This window comes from Asterias rubens, chromosome 8 (genome assembly GCF_902459465.1).
Source record: "Asterias rubens chromosome 8, eAstRub1.3, whole genome shotgun sequence".
Classification (NCBI taxonomy): Eukaryota; Metazoa; Echinodermata; class Asteroidea; order Forcipulatida; family Asteriidae; genus Asterias; species Asterias rubens.
Genome location: NC_047069.1, coordinates 17635522 through 17647947, shown reverse-complemented (window position 1 = coordinate 17647947; position 12426 = coordinate 17635522). Strand labels below are relative to the sequence as shown.

Below are 12426 nucleotides of genomic sequence, written 5' to 3'. Positions count from 1 at the left end.
TCTCCAGTCATGGTGTTTCCACCAGCCCTGTTATTTCTCTCTTGTATCCCCAACTCTTTCCATCCATTGTAACCCATATACTGTCTTCTTTTCTGTCTTCAGTCATGGTGTTTCCACCAGCCCTGTCTTTTCTCTCTTGTATCCCCAACTCTTTCCATCCATTGTAACCCATATACTGTCTTCTTTTCTGTCTTCAGTCATGGTGTTTCCAGCAGCCCTGTCTTTTCTCTCTTGTATCCCCAACTCTTTCCATCCATTTTAACCCATATACTGTCTTCTTTTCTGTCTCCAGTCATGGTGTTTCCAGCAGCCCTGTATTTTCTCTCTTGTATCCCCAACTCTGTTCATCCATTGTAACCCATATACTGTCTTCTTTTCTGTCTTCAGTCATGGTGTTTCTACCAGCCCTGTCTTTTCTCTCTTGTATCCCCAACTCTTTCCATCCATTGTAACCCATATACTGTCTTCTTTTCTGTCTTCAGTCATGGTGTTTCCACCAGCCCTGTCTTTTCTCTCTTGTATCCCCAACTCTTTCCATCCATTGTAACCCATATACTGTCTTCCTTTCTGTCTCCAGTCATGGTGTTTCCACCAGCCCTGTCTTTTTTCTCTTGTATCCCCAACTCTTTCCATCCATTGTAACCCATATACTGTCTTCTTTTCTGTCTTCAGTCATGGTGTTTCCACCAGCCCTGTCTTTTCTCTCTTGTATCCCCAACTCTTTCCATCCATTGTAACCCATATACTGTCTTCTTTTCTGTCTTCAGTCATGGTGTTTCCACCAGCCCTGTCTTTTCTCTCTTGTATCCCCAACTCTTTCCATCCATTGTAACCCATATACTGTCTTCTTTTCTGTCTTCAGTCATGGTGTTTCCACCAGCCCTGTCTTTTCTCTCTTGTATCCCCAACTCTTTCCATCCATTGTAACCCATATACTGTCTTCTTTTCTGTCTTCAGTCATGGTGTTTCCACCAGCCCTGTCTTTTCTCTCTTGTATCCCCAACTCTTTCCATCCATTGTAACCCATATACTGTCTTCTTTTCTGTCTTCAGTCATGGCCTTTCCACCAGCCTGTCAACCATAAGCAAGTCAAGGATTACTATAAGATCATTCAAGTACCTATGGATTTGGAGACGATGAGGAAGAATGCTCAGAAACACATCTACCACAGCCGGGAGCAATTCCTGGAGCATGCTGAGCTTATGATGAAGAATTGCGCTGCATACAATGGTAAGTGGGTTTTTATTCTCAATGGTCAATCCACTCAACATTATTGAGGTCGGAAAAGGATGGCATTATAAATAATAATAATAATGATATTCAGTGTTTTAATATGCTGTAAACTCCCCAGGGAGCTTAGATGGTTTATGGAACGAATTAAGGCCCAGCGACCAGGGGTAATAATGTGGAAGCGCTTTGGGACACCCTTCGGGTGTAAAAAGCGTCATATAAAAACTTGTTATTATTGTTATTTTTAATATTTATACACTGTGCCACGCATCTGGAACTCTCTACCATTAAATCTTCGATCTTGTCTTTGTACCACAAAATTCAAATCTCTTCTCAAAACTTATTTTATGTCACAGGTTTTCAAGGACTAATTTTGTTGTGTCTGTTTTTCTTTGTTTTGTTCTTGTTTTGTTTTTTGGTTTTACTGCGCCTTGAACACCCAGCAGGGTGGATATGTGCGCATTACAAGTGTTATTATTATTATTGTTACTGTGTCTCAAAGCGCTTCCAAAACTATTACCCTGATCTCAGCTCCCTGGGGAGTATACAGCCTGTGCTGCCAAATCCGAGCACACTTAGCTAATCAATCACAAGAACCAACTATGCCCTCACAGGTACCCATTTTACTCCCGGATGGAGATTGAAAATTTCTTTGAATTTTTTCTTAAAAACTACATACAATTTAGCAAATCTGATGTAGGTCATTGGCTCCAGGATCAAACTTCATTTGTTTGCGTTGTGAACAGAATTGCGTGATGCCCCGATGTAAATGTCAAAATCCCCGCTCGAAAGAATGTGCATGGTGACGAATCCGGCGCAATGTTTTCATCCAGTCATGGTTACCATCCTCTTGAGCTGTTTTATGCGCCTAACGATTGCTAGCGACCGGTTCAAAGACTGCACAACCACACAGTTTTTTTTAGAAAGGGAAAAAGAACTCTTGAGGGTGCTGCTGTGACCTAATATTTGGGGTTGCCATTTGCAAAATCTCATCTCCAGGTTTTTGTTTTGTTTTCCCCTCTTGATGTGGAGTGTTGCTTTTCCTTTTATTCAACAGCAACATCAGTAAAAACATACAGAAAATAAAACCCACTTATACTTTTCTTAATCCTAGGTGAGGAAAGCACACTGACAGGAATATCTCATAAGGTGCTAGAGATCTGTAAGATGGAGCTTGCATCTAATGAAGAGCATCTAGCTCAGCTTGAGAAGGACATCGCCCTGGCTAGAGAGACTGCCCTGGATGCAGCAGACGCTGAGAGCCTGTCTGCTGCTCCTAATACACCCTCAAGTCAAATCGCTAATGAGGATAGTATGACAGGTAAAGATCTGCAAATAAATAATAAGAATAACCATACCACACTGTGGAAACAAAGACCAAGAATAAAGTTTTTTTTAGCTGATTTCAATGATTTTTTAATTTTATGAAAAAGAGTTTAATAAGTAAGACGATTTGTATTAATTGTTAAGCTCTAAGTCATAAATCTTCAAGGAAATAAAAGAGTTTGTTAAACCAAACTTTGAACAAAAGATTTATGTTTTGTGAGAACAGGTTTCCATGCTGCAGTGGTCAAATAATGTACCGGTAGGCACCATCGGTTGTTTATGTCCAGAGATATTGGGGCTAAAAGGGTTAACGTTATATCAAAGCGCCTTACGCAATTACTGCCCCTGTTCATTAGGCCTTAACCATTTCTGAAACCATCCTAACTTATTTGGTTTAAGCAGCACCGGCGGTAGAATTGGGCACAGGTTTTGATTGTTCAGATCAACGCTCGCATTTATCCATTCACTCTTGGTTGATGAGAAGCATTTGTATTTTTTATTTTATATTTTTTTTTAATTACACAAGCAAAAAAGTAAAAAAAACCATTTATGGCTCAAGAACACAAGTGTCATGACCAGGATTTGAAACCTACACTGTGATGATTTTAGCCACCAGAGATTGAGTTCACTGCTCTAGACATCTCGGCTATGACATGTTGCAACTACATCAGTAATTTGTTCATAGTGATGACAGCATTTTACCATAACATTATTGTCCTTTAACCGAACGCTTGCGCAAACACACTTGGACCAGTGAAAACTCTGTCCAAATGGTCCTACTGCAGGCATGTGAGACTTCCTCTTTCCAGCAGATTTCATGTGTTTGGGTTTTGAGTTTCCTCTTTTTTCTTGACTTCCTGTGTACAAAAGTATAGGAATATTATCTTTTCCTCTTTTTTTTCTTGCCCGGTTTTCTATGTTCCCCCTTTTTCATGGAAAGTTACTCACATGCCTGCTACTGGCTTGTAGCTCAGAAGTTTTAATGGACCATTGCAAGATCAATTCCCCTCTGGGAACAAGATTCATTAAACTAATTTATTTGTGTTAATTTTCTCCTTTTTTTCCCGGTCAGGTTTTGAAGATGATGAAGATGATGATGAGCAAGGCAATGATCTTGAAGAAGGAGAATTTGTGGACATTGAGGGTGACGATGGGGAAAAGGTGGGTGCTATAAATAGACGTGTTGTTAAGTATTGGTTACTGTAGGAAGTCAGAGCATGTGGCAGGTTTTGGTTTGTTTTATTTAGTTTAAAGACACTGGACACTAATGGTAATTGTCTATGACCAGTCTTCACACTTGGTGTATCTCAACAAATGCATAAAAAAATTTAAAAAACTGTGAAAATTTGAGCTCAATTGGTCGTTGAAGTTGAGAGATAATAATGAAAGACAAAACACCCTTGTCACACGAAGTTGTGCGCTTTCAAATGCTTGATTTCGAGACCTCAAATTCTAAATCTGAGGTCTCAAAATCAAATCGCGGAAAATGACTTCTTTCTCGAAAACTACGTTACTTCAGAGCATGGAGGCTATTTCTGCCTCCATGTTCAAAGGGAGCCGTTTTTATACTATCAACCTCTCCCCACTGATCGTTACCCAGTGAGGTTTTATGCTGATAATTATTTTGAGTTATTACCATTAGTGTCCAATGCCTTTAATTTAGTTGAGGTTCTCTTCCTTCATCTAAAGCCCACATGTCTTCATCATCTTTTCTTCACAGGTATCTTCAAACCTTGGGTTACAGTGCAAGTCACTTTTGTTTCATAACCAGAAAGCTGTCACAATTTAGGTTCATCTTTTATTTTCGTTCAAGATTTAGATAAGGAAGATTTCATGCAATTATTGCATCAATAATTCTGATTATTGTTTCTATTTTTTTAAGCAGAGATCAAGCTTTGAACCAATCCTAGACGCCGAGAGTAGCATTCTCTACAACGACCTCCAGATCACGCCGGAGAACAGCGAAGACGAACTAGATGATGATGAAGAAGATGAAGAAGAAGGAGACAATCCGTTCCTCCATCAGCAGAGCGAGAGCGAGGAATCGGAAAATGAAGACGGAGAAGAAATTGTTCGAGCAATTAACGACGATGGTGAAGACAAAAACGATGGAGATAATTTCGGAGAGGATGAGAATGTAGCGTTAGAAGACATTGATGCGGAGGCGGATGAATCATTCGAGGCAGAGTTCGACATGAGTAGACCGAATTCTGAGATGGCGGATGCGGAGCAGAGTGAAGAGGAGCTGGACGTTGATGAAGGCAAGATGATTCAAGATGATGATGATGATGATGATAGTGATGAAGACTTTGTGGAAGTAGAAGATGAAGAAGAGGCCATGGATCAGGGATAAGATGATAATTAAGACCTTGTTTGAGATGGAGAGAAGATTTTTAGCTCATCTCAACCTTATGATGTGGGTCATGAACCTTTAAGAAAGCCATTCAAATTTCTGCAAGTCAAACCGCCTTCAATATATTGGTTATTGTCACTGCATCACATGATTTCATTACAAGTTTCAGTAAAACACCTTTTTGTCACTTGGTGACAGCTGACAATTAAGTTCAAGTGGAGATTGTTCTCCTGACTTTATCCTCAAGGTTACTGACATGCACTGGTTTTCATGCCAATGATTAATTTGATTACAATGATTTAATTGGATAAACTTGCAGTGACATCAGCTTTCTAAATCAGTGTTTTGATTGGTCCAAGGTGATGTTTGTCAACTGCTGTTTCAGTGGCAGCCTCTAGGTGGCAGCAGACAAACCAAGCTCCTTAATGCAAGATGTAATCACTTACTGCTTGGTGTGTTCAGAAGGCAGAGCTAACCACGTTTGAAGGATTCTTTTGTTCTGTTATGAGAAATATATAAACAACGATACAAAAGTAAATAATCTAAAAAACAAACAACAAGAACACTAACACAAGTCGGCAGCAGCAACAACAACAACAACTCTAAAACTGTGATCCTTTGGAAAAGGCGCTATATAATCACGGTTATTATTATCACATCGATTTCAACAAAGTGATCCTAGCATTGGTGAGTTTTATTTATTTTGTCTCCCCAAGTGTTTTCATATCTCGACCAACCTTGTTCAAGTGTAAATAATGATGTACATAAGCTTATTTGCTATACCGGAGGACTTTTTATCTCTTCAAAGTTGGAACAGGATCATTTTTATTTCATGGAACATTTTTTTGTCTTGCACGATTCTTGCAATCGGGAATTGTTTAAATGCATGTTGTAAATTATATATATTGATAATGATGATTGTTTTTCCCAATCATGTAGGAATGATTAAAGATTAAAGAAATGGTGATTGATTCAGTGTGCCATATTGTCACAAATATAAAAATAAAAAAAATAATAACCTTCAACCAGTCGTCTGAAATCATCCAGCAGTGATTTTGTTTGACAATTTTTTGTCGATGCTTGATTTTGTCAGCTTAAGTAACTAGCTAGCTTATTGTTAACATGAAGTTATTTATATTGAATTTGTTTTCCTCTGGAAGAGTAAATTTATGTCCATCCTCAGCCACTAGTCTTTTATTCACACACCATACAAACACAGATAAAACTGGTTGGTGATTCTGTAAAAAGTTATATTGGATGTATTTTGATAGTGGCCATGCATATCACAGTGTGGATAATGGGCTTACGGTATAGGGGTTATCCTCGCACATTTGGACATGGGATGATGGGATGATAGTTACCCCCCCCCCCCCGCCTCCCCGCCCTACAACCCCCCCCCCCCCGCCTCCCCGCCCTACAACCCCCCCCCCCAACACAGAAAGGGAAGAAGTAAAAACTACCCCTGCCCGTAATTTGACCTGTAAAAGGGCACACAAATTACTTGTCGACCCCGTGCAAGAAGTACCTCTCTTTGTTCCCCCATTGTTTGGACTCCGTTTTAGAGACATCCTCAAAGACGTTGTAGGCCCTACTCCCAGATCCCTTGGGATGTTGATTTACTATTAAGTATGTATTGATTGATTGACTAATTGATCTATTTATTGATTGGTTGATTTATTGACTAATGATTATTTGTTTTATTAACTTTTCATTCTGAATGATGGAATGAAGTATCCCTTGAAAAAGTCGATGTGCACGTGCGAAACTAGACTGTACGGAAATTAGACCGTGCAACCCATTTTTTTGTATATAAAAAAATACAAACACACAGACACATTTATCAATTTTGGTCGGTACTTCATGTCCTTATTGTCTTGGCAGCTTTTATATCCACATCTGACCGCCTTTCTGCGTTATCATTCTGAAAAATAAATAGAGCAGAGAATCTCTTGTTTCAAGGGTGAACTTTGGCCAAGTTGCCAGAGCTGCGTTTGCTAGAGTTTCATGTCTGTGGACATAACTAAACCCTCCCAGCCACCTTCAGGTGGGTGAGGACGAGAATTGTTCCATGTTCGAAAAACAACATCCTGAAAATTAACCGTGATTGAGATTCCCTGCACATTTAAAGGGAAGGTACACGTTTGGTAACTGTTGAAGACCAGTCTTCTTACTTGGTGTATCCCAACATAAGCATAAAAATAACAAGCTTGTGAAAATTTGAGCTAAAGTGGTCATCGAAGTTGCATGAAAATGATGAGAGAATTTGTGTGCTTTCAGATAGGGATAAAAGACTTCTGGCTTGAAGTCGTTTGTTATTTTAGTGAGAAATTACCTCTTTCTCAAAGTCTATGCTACTTCAGAGAGAGCCGTTTCCCACAATGTTTTATACTATCAACAGCTCTCCAATGCTCATTACCAAGTCAGTTTAAAGTCAATATAATTGTTTTGAGTAATAAAGTTGAAAAAGGCAACAGCTGTTGTTGCCACACAAATAAAGGCACATATAAAAACTCTCGTGGCTGATTTGTGTACGTCCAATTAGTAGCAACGTATCGAAATATATAACCACTGCATAGTATGTCGCAGGCACTGCGAGGCTAGTGGTGGCGGACGTGCGCCTAGCTATGGCCTCGTTTTGGGTAAGAATTATGACGTCATGGGCATAAAACCTACACCGTTTCCTCCGCAAACTTCAGCACCTTTTTCGAAGAATCTTCATCGTTGTTTGCAACATGAGTATCGGCTTTTGGTTTTTTCTTCGAAAATCGGTGTATACAAAAAAGTATCATCTAAATGTTCAAATATGTTCTTTTTTTGTTGGCCGTAATTTTTCCACGGGAAACCATTCAATAAATTCCCAGTTGCTGAGAATTCCATTAGTTTATTGGATTAACGTGAATTGATGATCCAAAGTGGTACTTCTTTGAATCTTGCACTGTCAATAATGGCAAGTCTGTTTCTCTCTCTGTGACAATTTCTGTCTGATTGACGTTTGATAAATGAGAATTATGGACATTGTTTAGCTCTGAAGAGGGTGGTGTGGGGAGGGGGGGGGGGTGGGGTGCTTGGTTGAACGGAGCAATGACCCATTTCATCCATTGCGGGGGTGGGTGTGGGTGGGGATTTTTTGTTGGAATGGATGACATCGCTGTTGTCGCTATTTGGTTTCGGTTTTGCTATTATATATTTTTTTGTCATGATTTTGTTGATTTTTGCGTTGTTGATGTCAACACTTTTACACTGACTCGATTGTAATCGCTTTCTTTTAGAACACTGCACTAAAACAGGAAGTTAAAATGGGAGGTAGGCATGTACCTTGATAAGGGATTGAGGCCCACTTCATTAATTAATTACCATAAAACTTAGTTGACATTTTTAATATTGTTAGAAGTGAAGTGATGTAGTTTTCGAGAAAGAGGTAATTTTTCATCCACAGATTTTAATCAACGCCTTTCTCATGCGCCTGCTGAAAACACAACATTACTGCAACTATAGGTGGTTTTCTTTTTCATTATTTTCTTATCGGTCATCTTCAATGACCAATACTAGGCAAAGATATTCACAGATTTGACGGGCCCTCCATTAAAGGTTTTTAATCAGATTTTTTGTTGGGTTTTCCAGATCGTCAATTTTATCTCGTCTCCGTTTCTATGTAGGCTCAGCCATTGCTGAATTGAACATTTCCAGGTATGGATGAAAGCTATTGAGTTCCATAGTCACGGAGATAAATCGTCAAATTGTGTTGTGCTTTTATTCGGCAGGAAATGGAATCGATTTACCGAAGCCTTGCCGCGTTGTTTGTATAGGCGGATCTTGATTGAATCATAGTATCGAATTATCCGACACAGAATCGATTAGAGCGTATCTGACCGCAAGTGCGCCTAGACTTGTGGACAAGTCGTTCATGTCGTGATAGCGTGATACATCTCGGAGAGAGTCGGAACGTTATCACCGCGATAAACATTTTGCGACTTGGCAAGAGTCTAGAGTGCGCCTCGTTGAGTGACGTTCCTAACTGGATCGTCGTGGGGGCACACAGAGCTGAAGTTCTGTAGTTCAAAATGGGATTCTGCTGTGTAGCTTTCTAAATTGAATTTGTCATTTTGATGGAATTTGATGTTATGTGGGAACTTATAGTTTACTTCAGTGCATAGCCACAATCATGTACATGGGTACACATCGAATGAACAACGTATAAATGTTGAGTAACTCTTTGCAATACTTGTATTCGACAAACTCAATCACCTTTGATTAATTAGTGCCACAGCAATTGTTTTTTGGCTATTTCTAAAAACATAATTTTGTTGAAATTAGCTTATTTTTGTGTGTCTTTATGCAATAATTAGGCCCTGTGCTTAAAATGCAATTTCACATGCACCATTTGTGACTGGTATCCGACTCGTTGCTACTTGATCAGATAATTGTAAAAAAAAAAATAATAATAATCTGCCAAGACCAATTTACTTGACACAATCGAATAAAACGGCTTTAAAGGCAGTGGACACTATTGGTAATTACTCAAAATAATTATGATCATAAAACCTTTCTTGATTACGAGTAATGGGGAGAGGTTGATAGTATAAAACATTGTGAGAAACAGCTCCCTCTGAAGTGAAGCCGTTTTCGAGAAAGAAGTAATTTTCCACGAATTTGATTTCGAGACCTCAGATTTCGAATTTGAGGTCTCGAAAAGCACACAACTTCGTGTGACCATTGTGCGACAAGGGCGTTGTTTCTTTCATTATTATCTCGCAACTTCAACGACCAATTGAGCTCAAATTTTCACAGGTTTGTTATTTGATGCATATGTTGAGATACACCAAGTGAGAAGACTGGTCTTTGACAATTACCAATAGTGTCAAGTGTCTTTAAAATCTACTATTTGATCTCTCGGCATCTCCTGCAGATAACACCACAAGCATAATCGTGGGAATACGATCCGGTCAAGTTTCAGTCATTTTAAATGAAACTTTTATCTTGAAAATTGAGTGATACTCGCGGGGAATTCGAGGAAGCTCTGCTTGGCCTTAAAGGGAAGGTTAGACTTGACTCAAGTCCCAATCCCGTGCCATTGCCAGAAAACTATTGTTTTGTGCCGTGCACGGCTGGTTTGCTATTGGCGCGATATATGCTTAGGGATCTGTCACACGCGTACGGGACTTGCATCAAATTCTAAGGGAAGATACGTTTTGGTAATCACCCCTAAAATATAATGGGTATGAGCCTATATAAAACAGCTTGTATAGTATGAAACATTTTTAAGAAACATTTCAAGTTGGAGAAATGTGGTTATGGAAAAAATAAATATACGTATCGGTTTCTGTGCCCGTATTCCTGAATATGTTGCATACGTTATCATATACTCGCTCCGGATTCTCAGTGATATTTAAAAAACGAAAATCTAATTTTCACAGGTTATGGTTTATACCGTATTTATACATGGGATAAAAACAAATTGAACGATTCCGAAATACAAACGTAACCCTATAGTTTTTCATAATCGATTATGTACCATGTAACATGGGCAGGTGAGCTGGGGGGGGGGGGGGGGGGGGCAGGCGTATGAGGTTAGGGAACATCGTTTCAAAACATGTTGTGAAGTTAGAATTTGTTTCCTCTTGCACCTGTATGAAAAATTCAATAGAATCATAGATTATTGACGTCTTTTACTAATTTGACATGTGAATGTGAGATTCTGTTTGAGTTCCAACTGAAATTTGAGAGTATCAACCTATTGAGATATATATGAGGCGCCTGTTGTGTGAGCTACATCCTATGGCGGATGTAAACACCTATACTGTTTCATCTTAACATCTGTTTGGATTCTTAAAGGCAGTGGACACTATTGGTAATTGTCAAAGACTAGCCTTCACAGTTGGTGTATCTCAACATATATGCATAAAATAACAAACCTGTGAAAATTTGAGCTCAATCGGTCATCGAACTTGCGAGATAATAATGAAAGACAAAAACGCCCTTGTTACACGACGTTGTGTGTGTTTAGATGGTTGATTTCGAGACCTCAAGTTCTAAACTTGAGGTCTCGAAATCAAATTCATGGAAAATTACTTCAGAGGAGGCCGTTTCTCACAGTGTTTTATACCATCAACCTCTCCCCATTGCTCGTAATCAAGAAAGGTTTTACGATAATAATTATTTTTAGTAATTACCAATAGTGTCCACTGTCTTTAAAGAGCGTTGCTCTTGAATAATCCTGAAGGTCCCATTCGAAGGGAAAACATCATGGGTGTATATAACAGGGTCTTGTTTAATTAAAGGAACTTTGGATCGGGCAAGTTGGTCTTTGAGAAGCGTCTGTAACCGTTTTTCATAAAATGCATATGGTTATAGAAAGATGATTTAAAAGTAGAAATTGCGTGGTTTTCCTTTTACTTTCGAACTAACACGGTCGGCCATTTATGAGAGTCAAAAATTTGACTCCCATAAAAAAAAAAAAAGCCAACCGTAGTTGTCGCCGAGGTAAAAGGAAAACCACGCAGTTTCGAGTGATACTTGTGTGGATCATTATATTCTACTTTTAAAATATCTTTCTAATCATATGCATTTTATAACAAACGAATACAAACGCTTTTCAAAGACCAACTCGACCAATCCAAGGCAACGTGTTCCTTAAAGGATACAATCGCTCGACGATCGGGCCCCTCTGACCCAGAAACTAAGGGATACGAACCCCAATTAATACAAGATTGTAACCTCGATAGCTACTTTACGCGATTCGAGGCTCATCCACTATGGGATTGGAACCCGTATACTATACGAGATTCAAACCTCAGTTTCTACGGGATTCGAACCCCAGACGCCATGGGATTCTAACCCCAATCAGTACGGGATACGAACCAACTTTCTAAGGGGTTCGAACCCCAATCATTAAATGAATAAAACCCAGCTATACTTCGGGATTCGAACCCCAGCCATTTAAGAGTTTTGTTCCCCAGTCAGTGCAGGACCCGAACTTTAGCCTCTTAGGGGAGTCGAACCCCAAATAGACTATGGCTAACGAACCTCCGCCACTACGGGATTCGAACCTAGCCACTATACGGGGTGGGGGATTCACACATGCAGGTGGCGGAGTTCCGTATCGTTCCCCCACAAGGTTCTCCGGATTCACCCCGCGGGAAAGAAAGCGATAAAAGAAGAGTGTGGAATTCCACGACCATCAAGAGTCCCGACAACAACCTATAAGAAGTCAAGTGGGGAAACAGAAAAAGACGTGGATACGATGAAGGGAATTGGAAGCAAAAATGAGGGAAGTCGATTAAAAAAGAAAAAGCACCCCTTCACCCTAATGATTCCAACCCTTTTACAACTTATTTAAAGGCAGTATTTGGTGACTGATCACTTCCTGAAATTTACACCCGCTACCATTATGTGTTTGTTCCGATTGCGTGAAATGAAAGGGGTTTGTTCGTTGAGTTAGTAGCGGCGTATCAATGAATACGTTAAAGGCACTACTCACTATTGGTAATTACTCAAAATAATTGTTTAGCGTAACAACT

At 39.4% G+C, this 12426-nt stretch overlaps 1 protein-coding gene across 2 annotated transcripts in view; it reads left to right on the top strand.

Moving 5' to 3' along the window:
• LOC117293346 (transcription initiation factor TFIID subunit 1-like) overlaps positions 1 to 5311 on the top strand; it is a 62037-nt gene extending 56726 nt beyond the window's left edge. For both annotated transcript variants that reach the window (XM_033775632.1, XM_033775631.1), the window contains exons 33-36: positions 1053 to 1230; positions 2345 to 2551; positions 3629 to 3717; positions 4442 to 5311. In XM_033775632.1, the coding sequence (XP_033631523.1) occupies positions 1053 to 1230; positions 2345 to 2551; positions 3629 to 3717; positions 4442 to 4909 (942 nt within the window). In that variant the 3' untranslated portion in view covers positions 4910 to 5311. The remainder of the gene's footprint in view (positions 1 to 1052; positions 1231 to 2344; positions 2552 to 3628; positions 3718 to 4441) is intronic.
• The last annotated feature ends 7115 nt before the right edge of the window (positions 5312 to 12426 follow it).